This window comes from Urtica dioica, chromosome 4 (assembly GCF_054948205.1).
Source record: "Urtica dioica subsp. dioica isolate 48M chromosome 4, U.dioica_male_clone48M_v1_H2, whole genome shotgun sequence".
NCBI lineage: Eukaryota > Viridiplantae > Streptophyta > Magnoliopsida > Rosales > Urticaceae > Urtica > Urtica dioica.
The window spans coordinates 15,049,189-15,069,495 of NC_142759.1; the positions used below are offsets into that span (position 1 = coordinate 15,049,189).

The 20,307-nt window shown below is 33.6% G+C and overlaps 1 protein-coding gene across 1 annotated transcript in view; it reads right to left on the reverse strand.

The window, feature by feature from the left end:
• Window positions 1–2,049: 2,049 nt before the first annotated feature.
• The window catches only part of LOC149400758 (NADH-plastoquinone oxidoreductase subunit), a 30,181-nt gene continuing 11,923 nt past the window's right edge, over window positions 2,050–20,307 (reverse strand). The window contains 1 exon segment of the mRNA XM_089610500.1: window positions 2,050–2,261. Within this exon segment, the coding sequence (XP_089466626.1) occupies window positions 2,050–2,261 (212 nt within the window).

Below are 20,307 nucleotides of genomic sequence, written 5' to 3' on the forward strand. Positions count from 1 at the left end.
GACAGAGGGAGAACGCGAGAATGAGAGAGAGCGCGAGGATGAGAAAGAGGAAGAGAGAACGTGACAGAGGAGAAGTGGGGATGACGATGGTTAGACGGAAAATGAGGAGAAGTGGACGGTTTTAGGAAGAGAAGAGGGGAGTGACCGTTTGAGGAGAGAGAGAATTTTGAGGAGAAAACGAGGGAGAGATATGAGCGGGAATGAGCGAAAATGATGAGTGAGATGGGATATGAGGAAGAGTTGGTGTGTGTTGTAAGAAAAATTTAAGGGGAGGGTAAAAAGATAGTTGTACATTTGAGTTAGTGGCATTTGTGGTCAAATTATGACTTTAGTGTGAAATTAGAAAAAAGTTAGTGATACGATAGTAGATGTGACATTTTTCCTTATTATTACGTGAGTAGTATTTCGGCTTTACTTGCCTTACTTGAAAGCTTGAAGCTTGAGAGTATTTGCTTTACATTTTCCAATATGTGTCATGTGTATGTATACAATTGTATATATAGAATGAAAAAATGAATAATTTATATAAGTTGACGGGAAGAGACCCACACGCATGCTATATCCCCGTGGGTCGCATTTCATGCACATGGATGAGACACTGTTGTCTACTTCCACGCCAATACTCTTAACTCATCCACACCGCCCAGCCAAACTTTTTCGGTATAGCTATTATTAGGACTAATTTCCTGCTAACTATTTATTAGGAATTTTTTTATATTCATTATATTTTTTTTCCTCATGGGACCTCTATTCATCCATGCCAATAAATCCACTAGCACTTCCAGAAAGATTTAAATCACCGTCTATGGAAGACAATTAGCTGATTCCATCGGTGGGCTATCATGAGTTTGACTTTGAATAATAATCAAACCTTATTCTAACCCCCTTAAAGAAATATATAAACATTAGAGTGCCACGTGGCAAAGAAGCAAGGATATAATTTACTTTACTTTAGATAAGGTTTGTATTATAGTAATAATTAAAGTCAATATGGGGTTCCTTTTTTTGAAAGTATATACTGATATTATATGAGTTTTCTCAACAATATGATCAAAGACTGGGTATTAATTAAGTATTATTACCATAAGATTTCCTAAACCCAATCTTGTATAAAAAGAGATTATCCATTGACTCCAATTGGTGGTGGTCCTCTCAATTTTTTTTTTTTTTAATGATTTATTATATGCTTGTTCGTATGTGCAGAAGAGCACCAAGAGTGTAAATAGTATAGTCATTATAAAATGATCTTATTATATTATGAGTTGTACCTTTGGATGAAAACGGTCAAAAATATTAACAACGAGAGTCAATGGCATCCCATCATACCGCACCACCAAGGGAAAAAGGTGAAAAGGACGAAACAAAAAATTGTTTAGGTTGACAATTTTTAAGAATCACATATATAATGATGATACGAGTAGAATTGTTTGAATTTTGAGGGGCGAATGCTCAAAGTTGGAGTACAAATTTGTGCAGGAGTCAAAGACCGCAGTTGAGGGAGACAATTTTTTTATAAATCATGTAATTTTAGTTAAAAATATAAAATTAATAAACTTTTTAAGGTAAAATAATTTTCAAAAGTTCAAGATGCATTCCCAGGTAAATCCTCATCCTCATACAATATTAATGGGCTGATATCAACCCAAGTCCTAGAAAAAACAGGCAAATAATTTCATTGAGTATAAATGTTCCACTTCCTTTAATAAAAAAAAATGCCTAAAAAAACAGTGAGGACTTTGGCACAAAGCAGACAATATCATAAGAAAGTTGGATTAGGGTTAGGTTGCAGCTCAACAAGGTGGAAGATCGGAGCCCAACAAATAGTATAAGAGCTAAGGTTCAAGAGCACTTGGATAGTGGGCTGCATTTGCGATGTGTGGAAGAAGTCCTCAATGTGATGACATCGCAATTGAAGAGTACCTCTTTTTGACAATTTTGAAGGTCAGGCGGTGTGTCTGGTTGGTGATTAGCGGGGTACAAGATGATTTCGCTGAAAGGAAAGCCACTAGTACGTGTGGTCTTTAGTTTGAGGGGAGGATTGTTGGGATATCAACCCAAGTCCTCAGGCTGCTCAGCAACTATACGCTCAATTTCTTCTATTATGAATCCAAAATGCGGCTTAACTGGTCTGGACTTCACATAGTTAGCAGCAAACAAGTATACTAGAACCATACGCCACAACTCCGCCGTCTTGTTAAACAAAAACTGTTGATCTTCCAATAATTGAACCACTCCAAATCTTTGTCTGTCAACGAGGTACGCTGATGTCGGGATATAGAGTGTCGGTTACTCAACACATTCCATGTTAAACGCCTTGTCAAATGATAACTCGGTGTATGCTTTTAGCGTTAACGAGGGTTCATCTTCCACTAGCACAATATTGTATGGTATGTGTCAGGAGTATCCAAACCTTGTCTTTTGAGGAGAAGACCATGTTAAGATACATGCTGATGCTAAAAAAATATATTTTTGGTTTATCACAATATAAGCCAAACGAAACATAATGTAATGGTCACAACTGAAGCGATCAAGGGAACATTTGTGCAATATTGTGATCTCTTTAATCTTGAGTCAGATTTGGACCAAGCTTTGGCTATTGTTGTTTGCTTCATGAGAATGGATATTATGACTTAGTCAGTCTGCCAATTGAAATAAGCGAGTGTGATTTGATATTCCCCTCTATAACACAAATGACTGATGGGGTTACTGAGAGGACTTTGTTGAGCTCGTCGTCACCTATATTGATAGGTCGCAGGCATCCAGTTGGTCCCGAAGTGCTGAATAGTTCCTTGGACCAAGTGCCTACTTAGGATCACGTTGATCTTGAAGTGCCGGTAAATTCTCCCACTATCAGGGACTTGGCTAGGCAGTTTGAGGCTTTTTCAACTCCATCGATGATTATGCTACATGTTTCTGAGTTGACGGTGGGCGAGAGTTCTATTCCTTAGAGAGAGAAAACCTTCTATAAGCCGCATTGAGGTGACCCCATGAGCTGGGAGGTCGTCAGTTCAAAGCCGAGGAAGTCTAGTTATGGGAATGCGTGGAAGGATGTCCTTGTGGGAGTTACATCCAGTTTATTGGACTTTAACCACAAGTCTCGTTACCCTTGGATCTGTGATGGTCGTCGGATTAAAAAAAATTATGCCAAAATTTCATTTGATTTGCGTGTTGATTGAATTGTTAGTATCGATTCAAATGGTATATATTATAGGCATATCTTGAATAATTCGGGTATGACTACTATTTTCTTAAGCATTATATAATAGTGTGATTATAATCATCACATTCCACCAAAAGTGGCACTACCATCTCCACCAAAAATTAAAGAGTAAATTCACCTCAAGTCAATCCAAGTGAAACATGCAAGTATAAGAAAAGCCCAATTATAATTATAAGGTTTTAATTTATTTTTCTAGAGTGATTTTCGGCTGGTTATTATATAAGTATTAATGTTAAGTTTTTTAAGGTGAAACTGTACTTTTTAATCATTTACATTTTTTTAGGGAAAATAATTTATATTTTAGAATTGGTTTAATCATTGTCAAAGATTAGTTCTTACGTTAGTTAACTCGGCACTATATTGATCTTACGAAATTTTCAGAATGTGTGGTTTACTACAATATAGTTTTTTTTTTTATACATTATTATCAGGGAAGATACTACAATATTATTTTTTAAATAGAGATACTACAATATACTTATTGGATGAGTGGGTGTGGTGGAGGAGGTAACTCGCGTTGAAATGGTGGAGGTGATGACTCGTGTTGCAATCTACGAAGTTGTTGTGAGCTAGAAGGATTTTGATGTTAATATGGTTATTGTGAAAAATATTGTGTTTGATGTGGAGAAGGTGGTGGATATGGTGGTTGTGAAAATTATTGATGTTGTCGTGGAACATTAGGGGCGATCGAGGCAAATTGGGCTAATTGGGAAAATTTAAACTATAGAATATTGAGAGAAATATGCAAATAAAATTTTGATGGTTTAATATTGAGAGAATTTGATGGTTTGAGAGAGATGAATGTTTGAGTTGTGAAGAAAATGTTAAGAAATGAGATGGATATAGGAGAAAGAATAAAATGGTTAAAATTTATTTATTATTATTTTTTTTTTTTTGTAAAATATGAAGTCCCAATGACTAAATAACAGCTATTTATTTTCAGCATTTGATCTTCCAACCGTTGCACATCTAAAAGCTGAGATTAATTAAAAAAAAATTAAAAAAAATAAAGAAATGAGTCAAACCATTGCATAAACAAACGGTACCATTGGTTTTGTGCTCTTCTTCTGCCACTTCCAGTCAGGGCCGACTTAAAAGCATTTGAGGCCTAAAGCAAAATATATATATATATATATATATATATATATATATATATATATATATATATATATAGAAGACCTCCTAATTCAATGTGTTATCCAGTTTAATCATTATTATTTAAATTTTAAATGTTTCAAACTTATTACAGTTTTCCATTTTTGCAAATATAGTTTATTGCACTTTTCAATATATAAGTTTTACTATCCTCATTTTACCATATAAATTTTATATCCGAATAAAAATTAAGCTTCCAACTTTCTCATCACCACCGCCCACCGCTAGAAAAATAAAAAAATAAATCCAACTAAAATATTGTTTTTGACTAGAGAAAAAATGAACTTAACTCAACTAAAATATTGTTTTGCATGTGAATAAAGCATTTCTCTTTTGATGATTGTAAAGATAATAGTAATAATACATAAAATAAATAATAACTTTCCTAAATTGTGGGTCCACTGTTATATTTTATTACGGCCTCTCTAATCTCGCACTCCAAGAAAAATCATATATGTGAAAGTATTGAGTAATTTGTTTTGTCAATTTAGAAAAGAGAAAGTGCCCCATTTGCCACCAATTTCATAAGGGACATAAAACTATGAGTCGAATGAAAGGCAAGCTAATGCAAAACATATGACGTGCGAACAAGCAAACAAGAATGCAGGATGCAGCTATCACCTATAAGTGACTAATGAACGCGCATCCTAGAATACTAGCCGTCCCGCAAGGTTATACACTCCTCACTGCTATAACCTCCGGTCCGACTAGAGACCAGTTTCAGACTTCGAGCAGCAGTCGTCAGCTGATCTAAGTTTTAACACCTGTCTGGGATCCACTAGTGGTACTTTCTTCATCATGACGTCAGCGCCAGTGGTCTCTGGCATAGTGAGCTCGCGAACCGCGACCTTCACCCACTAAGCCCCGGTGTGCTCAAGGCAGCTTCTGGTGAGTTTTCCAGCTAGCAATGAGCTCGCGATGCGCGACCTTCACCCATTGCTTCGAGTACTCGGCGCACGGACCGGCATGGCCCGCTAAGCACAAGTCGTGGACTTGTGAGTACCACCGACACGAGTTTTAAAGTTTGGGTACTCTGCAACTGGCAGCGTACACATTAAACTTATATACGGAAGAGCGTAACGGGATAAACCCCGAAAGAAATTATTGTTTCCCTTTGAAGCTCGTTAAGTGTTTTAAGTTGAAAGCTCGAAATGTGACTTCCGAACTCTCTACTCTCGATCGAATTTAAGAGTCTATCGCTCTTCCGTCCTCTCGATTCTAACCTACTTCCTAGAGTTAGAAGAGAAGTCTAACTATACACAAAACAAACGTGGCTGGTTCAAGTTAGCGTTTGAACCTAACGGGCGAACCCGAGCTAAGTTTTCAAGCAAGAGTGGCCGAAGCCTTAACTTTTGAGTTTATTCATTTTAGGCTTTTACCTACTCTTGTTTACTAGCAAGCAAATGCACAAACAAACAGGCTTATACCCTTGGTAAGTAGTTGACTTATGTCTCATCACTTGCCTGGAATTGTTCGACAGAAAGCTTGACGATTCCCGAAGATGTCTTGCTTCACACGTTCTTCGAGACACTTGGCACTTGTCGAAACGTCGGAAGAACTAGCATCCGGAGTTGAACATCCGTTAGTTATTGGATTCGAGTTTACTTAAAGAGGATAGGGTTCGTTGTCGGGATTAGAGTTGGTTCGGAATTCGGAAATTTAATTTATTATTCCCCGGTTTTTCGGAAGTTTATTCAAGACTCACGTATTCTCGTATCGAGAGTGATACAAAATAATGTTCAACGAGTAATCACGAGTCTTAAATAAATTAAATAATCCGAAATTAAAATAACCGAGAATTCCAAACGAATAATTAAATTAAATTCATAAACATCATTAAATAAATAATTATAAATTATTTATTTAAATACTGAAAGTACATATCGAAGAGTATTTAAACTCTATAAGCGATTTAAAACTCACGAGTTAATCGAGCTATATTTCGATAACTCTCTCACTTGATATCTTCAGAAACTGATCTTGTCGCTCTTGAGAACTTTCTCACTTTCCACCAAAAGACTAATTTTTCCCAAAATGCCACCATCTATGTCCACAATGTTGAAATCTATTTTTGCCCTTCACTATGAGATGTCAACATTGTTGACATAGATGGTGGCATTTTGGGAAAAATTAGTCTTTTGGTGGAAAGTGAGAAAATGTTATGAAATTGATGGCAAATGGGACAATTTCTCTTTAGAAAATGAGCCTTTTTTTTAAGAGGGCCTAAAGCAAAGGCTTTAGAACCCTTGTAGTTAAGCCGGGCCTGCTTCCAGTGACACGGAAATCATAATTTTCATTCGGAAAAATTATCAAACGGTAATGGAACTACCGCTAACTTCCACTTCCAACGCCCAAGATGACATGGGATCGGAATATCGCAACGAGTATTCCTTTCTTTTCTTTATATATACTAGTCTTCTTCCGCCATATGTAGTTACTATTATATAAGAATTACGTTTTACTTAGAAAATATTATAAAAAAAACTTAGTATTAGGTGAGAGAAAATTGAATTATTTTAAATATCTTATTTGAATGAACAAAATTAAATCAGTAATAATTTGGTATCTAAAATTCAATCGATATTAAGGAAAATAGGTAGCGACAAATTTATCAATTACAATTATGCTTTTTTTTTTTTTTTTTTTACAAATAGAAAAATGAAAATGATAAAAAAACATATAAAATGCTCTAAAATGAGAAAAGTAAATTTTTTGTTAGAAACTTTAAAATACTATATTGATAAATTTGCTTTAACAGATTATCACCTTATGAGTTTTTTTTAATAAACTTATAGTCTTTAGTAATAAAAATGCGATACATTTTAAAAAAAACATAACTCATAAATATAATTATCGTATGATGTATTGTAAATCAATCATTTAATAATAAAATGATACATACCAAAACTATATGTGATAGAGCAGAGGATATTGAATTATAAATCAAGCTGCTGTAATAATTTTTGTATTTATGAATCATAATTTATTCAATTAGTTAAATATTAATTTTAGTCTATAGTAATTAATCCGAAATTTAGTTTTTCAAAATTTCAGTGTGCATTTATAAAATATTTAATCTAATATCTAAATAAATGTGTGGCACCTGGCATTCATTCATATATAATATGGATAGTAAAGGTAGAAAAAAAATCCCATATAAATATGGCACGTGTCACTTCCAAAGAGCTTCCAATCTATGTACTAAGTATATACATCTTTTTAATTCTGGTAAAAAAAAAGTACATCTTTTTAATATTATATTTAGAAATTGATTGTAAGAAAATAATTTTTCGCCCTCTTATGAATTTTTATCTTTTTCTATAGAGAAACACTTACAAAATAGGTGGATGTTGCAAGGGTTGTATATACATTTTTCGCACTATTTATTCTCTTATGGCTTTTTTTTTTTTTTTTTTTTTTAATAAATCTGTTTTAAATGTAAGAGAAATAGCTCAGAATGTGACGCGTGTCACTTTTACGATCCAAGTTACGCTCTTTTTTTTTTTTGAGGGAGGGCTTTATAAGTAGCCAATGATACAAGATCGGATATTTACAAATATGGGGGTTTTTTTTTTTTGAGGGAGGGCTTTATAAGTAGCCAATGATACAAGATCGGATATTTACAAATATGGGGGTTGGACAAATATAAATATCTATTACGCTCTTTTATAGTAAGGTATAGATATATAGCTTCCAGACGGATTAATACTTTACACTTCCGTAGCTAATTCTATTAATATATTTAATAAAATAATAGTAGTTATGTTTCTACACTATAAAGCATATTATACTTTTTTTTCGAGTAAAGCATATTATACTTTTTTTTTTTTCAAGTAAAGCATATTATACTTATCTACAATTTATATGGTCTAAGAGTTACAAGAACAAAATTATGGACACAAAATCAAATTAAGATCACAGGTGGAGAATATGTGAGAGAATCATTACTAAATGCTCGAAAGTAGTGGAATAATACATATGGAAACAAAAAAAGTATGTGCTCAATGCAAATGTGCTTTTCGCATCCTATTTGGTCACTTTTCTTTTCTTTTTTTTATTATTTTTTTTAATTTATAATGTAGCTAGTAGAGAATTGTGCGGAGTCACATAATCTAATGATTCACTGTGTCTGTGAGGATCCAAAAAATTGAAAATTCTTCTTATGAATTGATCAGCATGTACCAAACTGAACCAAATGAATCATATTCCCTCGCTCTAATTGAGTTTGTTTAGGCTTGGCTTATAGATAAGATAAAAGAAAGAAACAAATTAATAGCATATGCCATATATTTTAAAAAAAAAAAAATTAATGCGCCACTATGGTTGTGTGTAAGAAACTTTGATGAAAGAAACCGAGGTATTTCACATTTTTAGTATAGTGCTTCTTAGACCAAATCACCAGAATCTCATTAATTATATATACAATTAATCGTCTTTTATGATTCGTTCACTTGTTATTCTTCTTGTCTTCCACAACTTTTCTGTTGACCTATCAATCTTTCTAGTTTTTTTATTTTTTTAAAAAATTGATTTCCTAATCATTGTTTCTTCTCAGGCTATCAAAGATGTTCGTGGATATTTTTCAAGTATATATCAAAAGGAGTTAGACTCTAAATTTAGCATAGTTAAAGTGAATATATTTTCAAGAAGGGTAATTTATAAATTTTCAAAGAGAAAAATAAAATTGAATAAAAATGTATTAAAAATTGAGGGGGACATAGTCTCAGCTGAGTCTTGATTGACTCTGTTCGTGCGTATACGGACAAGATATGTAGCAATAATAGCACTCACTAAATACATTTCATCTCTCTGTAAATATTAATATTTGAAGACATCTCTAAAATAAAGATTTTTTTTTTTCTCTTCGAGTTAATAGCCTGATTAGCAATCTGAATCTTATATTATTATTGAAAGCTTATGTTATTTTTCTTCTAATAAAGATCAAAGCTAATAGTTACAAAATATATGCATATAATGTAACGAGATGATGAGAAGAGAATATTTTCAAGAACTTATTGTGTCTTTTTTTCATCCCTTATTAGCTGCGAGGATAATAAAAAAAAAAACTTACGAATGCAAGGCCATGCATGTCGCGTTTAGGCACATATGGTTCGATTTGACGTCATTGTCCATACAAAGAGCCTCATTCCTTTGGCCCACATATCCTATCACCAACATGATCATACGGCTTAAATAGATCCAAAGATCAAGTCAATATTATTTTGATATGCTCGTAAGTATAACGTAAAAAAATGTATACATTCTTCAGTTGAACGTTCTATGCCTCATTTTATGTTTGTCGTTAAACAATGTCATTTTTAATATTAAATCATACGTAATATTAGGATAATTCAAACATGAACCTTAAAACCTATAATTCTAAGGATAAGAACAATTAATTTTATTTTTCTTCGAGCAAAAGATTAATGTTGTCATTTTTCAATAGTAAAAAATTTCAATACGTTTTTAAAAAAAAAAAATTAGTACAAAAGTAATTTAAAGAGAACAAAGCGAATTGCAAAAATATCAGGTGACGAGGTGAAATTAAATAAAAAAAATAATTGAGGGCTGAGCCGTAGTATCAACGGATCTAATTCATAAGAAAAACCAATCATGTGGGGGCACAAAAAGAATTTCGAAAAAATCAAGTGGAGATGAAATGGGCCGTGAAGAAAATACATCAACAAAACCAATAAGTCAGATTGTGTTGTTGAAGGAAACAACAACTAACAAGAAACAATAAAACTGGCCCGCCACGATTAATGAAGTTTTAGTTTCGAATATGGATAATCAATTGTAAATACTCTTTGAATTTGTCACAATATTATGTAGCACAGTAGGGCAATGTCCTAGAAGGTTCAGGACAAAGCAATAACTCGCATGTTTGTTTGTTTGTTTGTTTTTTTTTTTTTTTTTTTTTTTTTTTTCAAGGGCAATTTTGTTAACAATGAGGATTGAACCCACAGTTTCTATTTTAGAGGTGGTTTGAAATTATTAATTAGGTTATGATATGTACCACTTGTTACTCCTTAGACATTAAAATTATATAAATTCTTGTTATTTGTTTTTTTTTTTAATAATCAGCTAAAATTATAAACATTAAACGAAAGTGAATTTTGCAAACCCAAGAATATAAGTTTTTTTTTTTTTACTGTTAATAATCATTTTCCTCATAAAAAACTACAAACGTAAGTAGCTATTATGTAAGTGGTAGCTGCGTATACCAAATCTAGGAGGGATGAGTATTGCAAACATAAGAAGAAAATTTTCCTATTTGGATGGAATGGACGTCCACTTTTAGCTTTGTGTAAATTCCGAAATTTGTAGAATGGAATAGTCTGTCCAAGTGCTAGATAAATTGCGCACTTTGCTATATGTTTTAGAGAAAATGGCGACAAAAATATTTAATGTTTACGATTTGTACCACTTAGATACTTATTGTTTAAAAGTTGTAAGATAAATATTAATGTCAATTTTTTATCTCTCTGTCACTACTAGACTGTTGACTTTGGATGTCAATGATACGTGTCATCATCTGATAATTTTAATTAAATTAAAAAATAAAATGAAATTTTATTAGATTTAAATTTTAAAAATTAAAAACCTCTCTCTCTCTCTCTCTCTCTCTCTCTCTCTCTCTCTCTCTCTCTCTCTCTCTCTATATGTGAACATATGCAACTATTTATATTGAACAGGACTAATCATCACTAATTACTTGGGTTTGCAAAATATCATTTTTTAATTCAACCCAAAGCAAGTCGTCGACCTTCGCCGCGAGGGGGTTTCCGTTGACTGAGGTAAGGGCAACGAAAAGGAGATCGCGTGCGGGCAAAGGGGATGACGCGGAGGAGCTCGTCGGTGGCACGATTTTATTTTTTTATTTGCATGTATGTATAAATATGTAATTTTGCATATGTGTGTATATGTTATGAGAGAGAGGGAGAGAGCGCTATATTTATTTTGTTTTGCGAAAACTAAATGAGGTGTGTGGTCTATGTTTCAAGACTAAATTTTGGACATTTGAATTTCATAGAATTCCATCCAGTTTTATTTGAATTCTAGTTCCAAATAGCCTGAAATATTATGCTCCGAATAATATATTCCGACCAAACGAAACATTCCATTTGCGATTAATTTCAATGATGTTTAAATATCAAAATAAAAACTTAAAATATAGTTTAATATGTGAAGATAAAAAAAAAAAAAAAAAATCCGGTCAAACTTCAATTCTGTTTAACGCTATTGGTAAGTAGTAACAAAAGAATAACGATTTTGTAATGATCGAACAACATATAAGGTAAAAGTTAAAATATAGAGTGGTCTCACAAAAAATGAGCCGGGTCACTTGAACAACTCGATTGATGGGCTAACATTGTCAACAGCAAGTCAGCTGATAAGTGCATTATTTGTTTTTATTTCACAATTATTTTTCACTATTTATTGCGTTTGTGATAATATTTTCATAACATATTTGTTTCATGCAGTTTAGGCCCAGCAGCATGATTAAAGAGGAAAAATAATGGGCTTAGGCCCAAGTGTCCGCATGTGAGATCAAGAATCAGAGAAAGAAGGAAACCTGTTTTCTATAAATATCTCACGCGCAAACTTTGAAGGGGCATGTATATATTAGTTTTTGTTCAATAGGTTTAGGGGATTTTTCATTCGTCACCTTATTGTTTTCCTTTCTGTTCATTAGTTTTCAATAATGGCAGTCAGACTCATTACTTTTATTCTTCAACGACATTAGTTGTTTTCGTAGTTTTGTGTATTTTAATTTTTAAGTATGTCTAGCAAATTCTTTTAAATCGTTAAAGGAAAATTTCAATCCCAAAACATAAATTGTAAGATTTTAGTGTAGGTTTTGCTGTTAAATACCATATTGAAGTCATTATTTCTTTTCCAATTGTTAACCGTTCTTGAATTGTTTTAACTCTGTTTAAATTGATCACCTAGATAGAAATATTACCGTTCATTGTCATACTTGTAATTTTAATCTGTAATTATTAAGATTGTTAGTAATTAGTCGTGCGACTAAGTTACGGGTTTTGCGAGGATCTTGTGCACATAGTGAAAATGATAACCGAAATTGATTGAATCGCGCGTGTTGAATTTATATAGTTCCGTTCGTCTCGCTTTTGAAATTCATTGTTGTTGTTAGATTAAATCTAGTTCACTAGGTTCTTTAGTAATTATGACTTTATATCGGCGCAACGTCATGACCGCACATATCAATTTTATGTGGAAGTTGATTTTATACGAGTTATGCGAGCATTGTCGAACCAATATTGAATAGAGTTGTTGCGGAAGAGAAGGAAGCCTTAACCATGTCTTTTTGCCATTTGATTTTCATACTTAACTTTACAATTCTCAAAAACCCCGATTCTTTTCTTTTATTTTCCTCAAATAATTAATCATTTCATTAATTAGGTTCTTGTGGGTCTGGCCCTTGCTTATCACTATACTCTAGTTTTTAGAAAGAAAATTATTTTTAGCGCAAAACGACACACATCACCAGCCCATACTGGCCCATTATCAAAATCTATTGGCCCAATCTAACTCAATAGACACGGAGGATTTTCAAGAATTCGGAGAGAGAGAGAGAGAGAGAGAGAGAGAGAGAGAGAGAGAGAGATTGGAGAACATGGGACTAGAACTCAAGATGAGGAAAACTGAGCAAGGTCAAACTCATAGGTAATCCTCCGATACGTCTTCATTGCTTTCCAAATTACTATATTTTTTTTCGTTGGACCATCTCTGGCTAATTATTACTATTATTTTTTATTTTTTGAGAAATAACCAAAGCCCTTCCCTTTTAGGCTCATTTAGTTTTGAAGGAAGTATTTGTACTATTGCAGATCTGAAAAAGTGTATTAACTGTTTTCTTGATGTCTGTCAGTGATGTTAAATCAAGTTATGCAACGCTAGACAATTTACCTGATTAATATGACAATAAAAATAGTAAATCAAGAGATAGAGAATTAGTAACACAGTTTGACCAATCGTGCCTACTTCTTGAGGGATGATACTCTCAGTGGAAAAAAAAACTTTATTAACTGGTAGAATAAGTACAATGGCAGAAAATTCATGAATGATCACCTTTTAGATTTCCTATACTTCAAAATTACGCATGTGAATTCTAACTCAGGCTCCCTCTGTGTTTGAGCTCTCCTAACTTTCCACTCAACTCACTCACCAAGTGCTTGAATAATGCTTATAACAGTGCATGAGTTACAACATCACATATACAAAAAAAAAAAAAAAAAAAAAAAAAAAAAAAAAAACTAAATTTGTCTATTGCTCGAACAACGACAATCAATAATAAAGAACATAGTTACATGACACAAAGGACAATGTGTTTTTGACTCGACAACTCTCACGAAAACTCTAAGTGTGTAGCCATACCCAAGGGGGAAAATATTCATTTTTTATATGAGACAATACTCAGCGAGAATGTCTTGTTAGGGTTTCCCAATGCAATCACTAACTCTCATTGGATGATCAGAAAAGCATAAACAGATCCGACAAAAAGAACTTTGCAAACAGTCCATGTCACTGATCCTGATGCACAACTTTGCTAGCACATGTCACAGCATACATGTTCCAACAAAGTAGAGAAGATCCGTTTTTTTCAAATAACAAAAACAACAAATCCATAGTAACAACAATATCTAACTCTGCAATTTGTACTTACTATTGCACATTATGTAGATACTACTCTCTTAGATGTTCTCTGCAATTTTTTTCGTTCAAAGTCTTCTCTTGAATGATTATAATAACACTTTATCACACTCTCCGGTGTCAGGAGTGTTGGCAAGAGGATAGACCGCTGATGAATGTACATGTAAACATAAACATGGATGTGAAGTTGAGGATTGAAGATAACAAGACTTTGGTGATAACTCAGGCTCAATAGGGCAATTGCTGTGTGAATTATAGGATCTTCGATTCCCCTGTTGGGAATTACTTTGTCCCTCTCATTCCAAAAAGGAATGACCTCTCATTCAAATAACTTCTCTTCTTTTCATTCCCATGCTTTATGTATACTCTAATGTTGTGGACCGAGTTAAACTCATGTTGAAAAAAGTGTGTGAGCTTATATCAGTATATAAAGTGATGAGTTTTTTTTTCGTTATTTATTAGCAATTGATTTTTGAGATAGAAACGTCCTGATGATCAACATTGTATCATAGCCGAACAAATCAATAAGGGTGATTGATTTAATTCTTTGAGATTCCAACTAAGATGACAAGTCATTCTTCGTTAAGGAATTTTATGTTGAAACGTTGAAAAGAGAATGTGAACCAGCAAGAGTTCTTAAGATCGTGTTTACTTGTCTCATTGTTAGTAAGATAGTTTTGAAAAAGTAACCTATGATCATTAAGTATCCAATAGAGTGGTAGTTTTTTTAACCAAGTTTTTCTGAGTTCTTGTAGTATATCCATATATCTTAGAAAACCAAGATTTGTTTCCATATTTCGGCCTATCACATGCTCAGTTATGAAAGTATAGGCCTTCAAATGTTCTGCGCAATTAAGACCTAGTAATGAACTTCATTTGTGGTTCCCCACAAAAAGCCCATTAAAATATGATGAATATCATTGCTATTATTTTTGAGAGCTTAAAAAGCTTATACCATACGTGGAATCGATCGTGGGATGACTTTGATCATGATATATAGTATAACATATAAGAAGAGAAGGTGCCGGAAGGGCATCACCAAATACATAAAATTTCTACAAAGCTATCGATGTTGGACACTCACATTTGTTACCTTCTTTAAATTATTATTAACTCACCCACAAATATATTTTTTAGTATATATAATAATGCGACATAATAAGCAAGGGCTTAGTTTAAGAGATAAGACCTCTTACATGTGAAGTGATCTATTAAGCAAGGGCGAGGGTTCAATCCTTACGAAACATAAAAATTCTTTCTTATTGCATCTTAAAATATAGAACAATATTACGAACTAGCCAATCTCAAACATTGATATTGCAAAGTAGCTAACGTGTCAAGATTTTAAGAAAATAGCTAATTTTAATTGTTGTGGCAATTAATTCAAAACTTGCATTGCAATCTTGCCCTCTTGTTATCTGAATCAATTTCTTTTGTTTAAATTGATTAAGTATTTGGAGTAGTTAATTGTGCTCCACATTTATCTCACTTTTTATATATATCTTTTTCCATATATATACATATGTATGCAGGTCTATTACATACGTAATCTGAGTGCTATAACAGATTCTTTTGATATGTAATTTGTTATTAATGCATATATTGAGCTTTTAGTATATGCATTGGTGGATGAACAGAAACGCAAAAAAAAAAAAGGAGGAAAAACCATGAAGCGATTCTCATCTTCAGCGAATATGATCCGTTTCCTTGTTCGGTTGAGGAAGATCTGAAGATGAAGAAAGTCAAGACACGCACAAATCCCTAACCTCGATCTTCCTCACCGCCGCGACCAAAACCTCACCAAAATTCCCTGACGCCGATCTCACGAACAACTCCATGGTCTCAATCGGGCTCACTATCTGGCTCGACGAGGGGTTTGGTGATTAGCTTACCGGATCATGCCGGTGCCTCAAAACCCTTGACTTTAATGAACCTGATTTAGACTGATCGTCTTTATACAGTCGATGAGGCTACAGATCTCTTGGTTCGAATTCAAAATCAAGAGGTTGTTTCGCTGCTATTTTTTCATTCTTGAATTTACGTGTTTATTTGTGATAAGTTCTATATAAATTTTTGTAAGGTCGTTATTTTTGTGCTTATTTGCAGTATTTTGTGTTTATTTGCTGGTAAATTGTGTTATCTTGGTATTTATGCGTTTACAAATTTTTTTTTCTAGTTTTTTTTTTTCGTTACTACGCGTTAATTATTGTTAATTTTGGTATATTTGTGTTAAAAATATAAAAAATGCCTGAGCGATAAAAGAGAGGTGAGCGAGAAAATGGGAATTGGTGATCTATAAAGGGATTTTATTGAAACTTTTCACAGTGTCCTTGGTATAATCAAGTCCAAAATATTACTTCTTTCTACATGAGATTTTGTGAGAGTGACCAAAACCTCTTGAATTGCCCAACGGTACAAATGAGTTTTGTCTTCTTCCCTGTGTAGACCTCCCACTTCCGCCAAGTGTTGGAAGTCAGACCTGTTAGCAATATTACAAATAATATTGATAGAAGAGTAAAGACAACGCAAGGAAAATAAAATGTAGAACATAAACCGAAAATGAAAAGAAAAGAAAGTTGGCAAGGAAAATGTCGAGGCCAGTTTGACGGTTTCCTTGAAGCTTTTTATCGCCCTTCCACGGGTACTGGATTTCGTGAGCGAAAGCCTCCCAGGATACAACGACTATTAAGACGAGCAATGCACCACAAGACTCGGCTTCGGCGAACTAGAACCTGAACATCAGAACTACCACCAGACTGCAAACAAAGAAAACAATTTCGAAGAGAAGGAGAGAGGATTCGTTTTTTGGTATGTTCAGAATGAGAGAACTGAAGGCTTTTTATAGCTGAGCATGGCTGGGTAGGTTACGAAATTGAACCACCCAAAACGTTAAGCCATAAACGCCATTTAATTCATTAATGCTCACTAACTCAGCGGGTTATGAACGTTAAACAGCTCATTCACCATGCATAACGTCATATCAACTTAATCAAGTAATTCCCACCATAACACAAAAGTTATTTATGGAATTAAAACATTTCGGAAGTGAATTTTACAATAAAAAGATAAGGAATGGCCCGCCGAGCCTGGCCCGACCTGGCTCGGCTCGGCAGTGGCGCGTGCGTGTGTGTGCGCGAGGGGTTAAGAGCTAATCCACCCGCACTCTCCTCTCTTGCACTTGCTTATCCACTAAAGAAAGAGGATAATATATAAACACTACATAACACACTTACTCAACCCATGTGTTCTTTAAACATACTTTGAGCATCAATTTCTCATTCATTATAGTAATGATTTTGACAAATAAATAATCAATTTTATACCCGTCGCAAGGAAGAATAAGAATACACAAGAATTAACAAATTCCGATGAGTGGACCCCACTCAAATATTAGTCACAAATCACCCATACACTTGTACATAGATTCTCTTTATTTATAATTCTTCCAACAACACCGTCAATTACCATGATCCATGAAAACAGTATTTCCGTCGGGCACATTAAGTGACGCAGCTACGGCACTTCTGCTAAGTGCCAATTTCAACGTCCCGGATGATCCGTAATAATATGTGAGCTGGAAAATATTAAAAAGCATTGCGTGATGCCATTGAACACCAATGTTAACAGTTAGTTTTAACAGGTTAGCATCTTTAATTTTTTTTTTTAGCTCAACGAATTGTCTTAAAAAGTGTTGATGGTATTTAAGGTTCTTAGATTTGGTGGTGGGTTTAGAATTAGATATACACAGTAATAATCGGTTTATCTCCGGTAGCCCTTTATTTGTGACTACCAGTAAATGGTATTAAAAAGTTCATACTTTCCAATACATATGTTGGTATACGATCCTTTTTAACATAGATATTTGCTTTTGTATTTTCTGATGGCACGTAAAAGAGATATTTACTTTTTAGTAAAGTTGGCTAGAGGCAAAGAATACTCCGGGCCCTTTTGATCAAATAAAAATAAATCAGAGAATCAAAATAGATTTTTTTTGTTTTTTTTGTCATTATATCATTTGAGAACTTCTTATAAGTTATAGTTAAGAATATTGAATTTGCTTTCATCTTGCTAAAAAGTAGAAGAAGAAAGAAGAATAAGAATATAACTTATTTTAGATAAGGGTATACTATAGTCGTGACATTTTATTAGAGGAAATAAGTTTAAATGGATTTTTATTAAATTAGGTAGTAATTTTTAGATGTGATTAAGCATTATGTGGTGATTCATAGCATAGCTTAATCGATAGTTCCACACCACCTCTAAAGTAGAGATCGTGAGTTCAATCTCCACTCGCAACAAATTTACCTTAAAAAATAATGTGTTGGCAAAGAAATATCACATTTTGATATATTTTGATATTAAAGTCAAAAATATGGTAGTGAGGTAATATTAAAAAAGAGCCGTAGAAAATTTAAGTAATTAATTCTAAACTTAAGATTTTTGTGAAATAATCAATACCTTAGGCAAATCAAATATGATTTACCCTCAAATATTGGAATGGAAAACCCAAACTATATTGCTATTTGTCGACGTGAAAAATTACCTCAAAGCAGTCTCTTAAATTTGTAGGGATGGACCTCAAAATTATGTAACGAAACTAAATTCAATCACAAAATATTGAAAGAAAAGATAACGAATTAAAAGACTTAGGATTAAATGAACACATGGTGGCCCTGGGCTTTTTTTTTATTATTATTGAATACGAATGATAGTGAACACTGAAGTAAATGAAAAGAGCTATAAACGAACCCGAGAACACAAGATTATAATGAGGGTTGACAATTGAATGTCATGTGCGTAAATATACTCATTGATCTTGTATTTATAGCTGCATGATGAGATCGGCGAGCTCCAGCCTTCTAGGGCCACGTCACACGTTGAATTCAAATCACGTCGATCTCCTGGGGGCCACGTGTTTATTATGAATATTGCCCACCGAAAATATTCAAGAGGAATAATTACTGAATATAATCGAAAATTTACTTTATTAGCATTATTGATTAGTGGACTGTTTTCTAGTTAGAATCCATAACAACTATCATCCATAGGCTTTATATTATACGGAATCACATATTGGGCATCTAAGTTCGGACAGTGTGCTAAAACATTATCGTGATTAATCTAAGCTTGGGTAACTAGACTAAAAATCACATATGTGGAACCTCTTATTGAAAGGTTGATCACATAATGAGAGCATTCTATACACTTGGTTTGTATATGCCAGGGACAGATCTAGATTAGATGCTCATTTAAGTAACCGTTACGATGCACAAATCTATGTCAACTAATGGTCATATGATACTTGATCTAAATCATGCAGTAGTCACAGACTTCAAAGTTGTATTACTAGGTTCTTTGACTCATTCGATACTGGTTAGATACAAACCTATAAATACATATGTCTTGGGAACTCGGGATATGATATGAGAGAAATGTGATTCACAGATTCGCAATACAGTCCTCCTGAAAGAGGGTTAATAACAGTCACTTAAGTGTTGATTCCATTTTCGATAGATTATCGACACTTTAATAGTAAGTCGTACGAAAGAATCTTTCGTTGAGGAAGCAATGGTCCTTAGTGCTTATATGTAGCAAGAAGGATATAACGGTAATAATTGATTTTACTCGTTGTAGGTTGAACCTGGAGGATTGATATAATGTAGTGACTATATCGATGGAAGCTCATAAACATCGAGTAAAATTTAATTCGATTTCATGGAAGATGATAAAAATGGACTTAGGATAGTGTTGACGAATAGGGGCAATTGTGCTTTCACGAGCTGCCTACTACACGTGTAGCAGGATCAAGTCATGACGTAGTTCAGATTGTCTGACAAAAAAGGTGAGCAGAAATACTTCCATATGTGTTTAGCGTTCCAAGAACGCTATACAGGTATATTGTTTAGAATTTCTAGCTCGTCAACATCGGGCCAGGCCACATTGGTTATCCTATAAGGTCATTCCTAGTTCGTTGATGCAGCTCACTCGTACCCATGTATTCAAATTAAAGCTTGTTCTCGCTTTTCTACAATTAAATTCAGCTCGTTCTTGAGCATTTCATCGTTTGCTATTCGTTTTTCCATACGAATTCTCTCCTCAAGCTTGACCCCTCTATCTCAGCAGGTATTACGGCTTTCATTCCGCATACCAACGGGAAGGGAAATCCTTTGGTAGCTCAACGAAGACTTCACCTATATGCCCATAAGGATCCAAGAAGCTCATCGGCCCATCTTCCCTTCTTGTCCTCGAGTTGC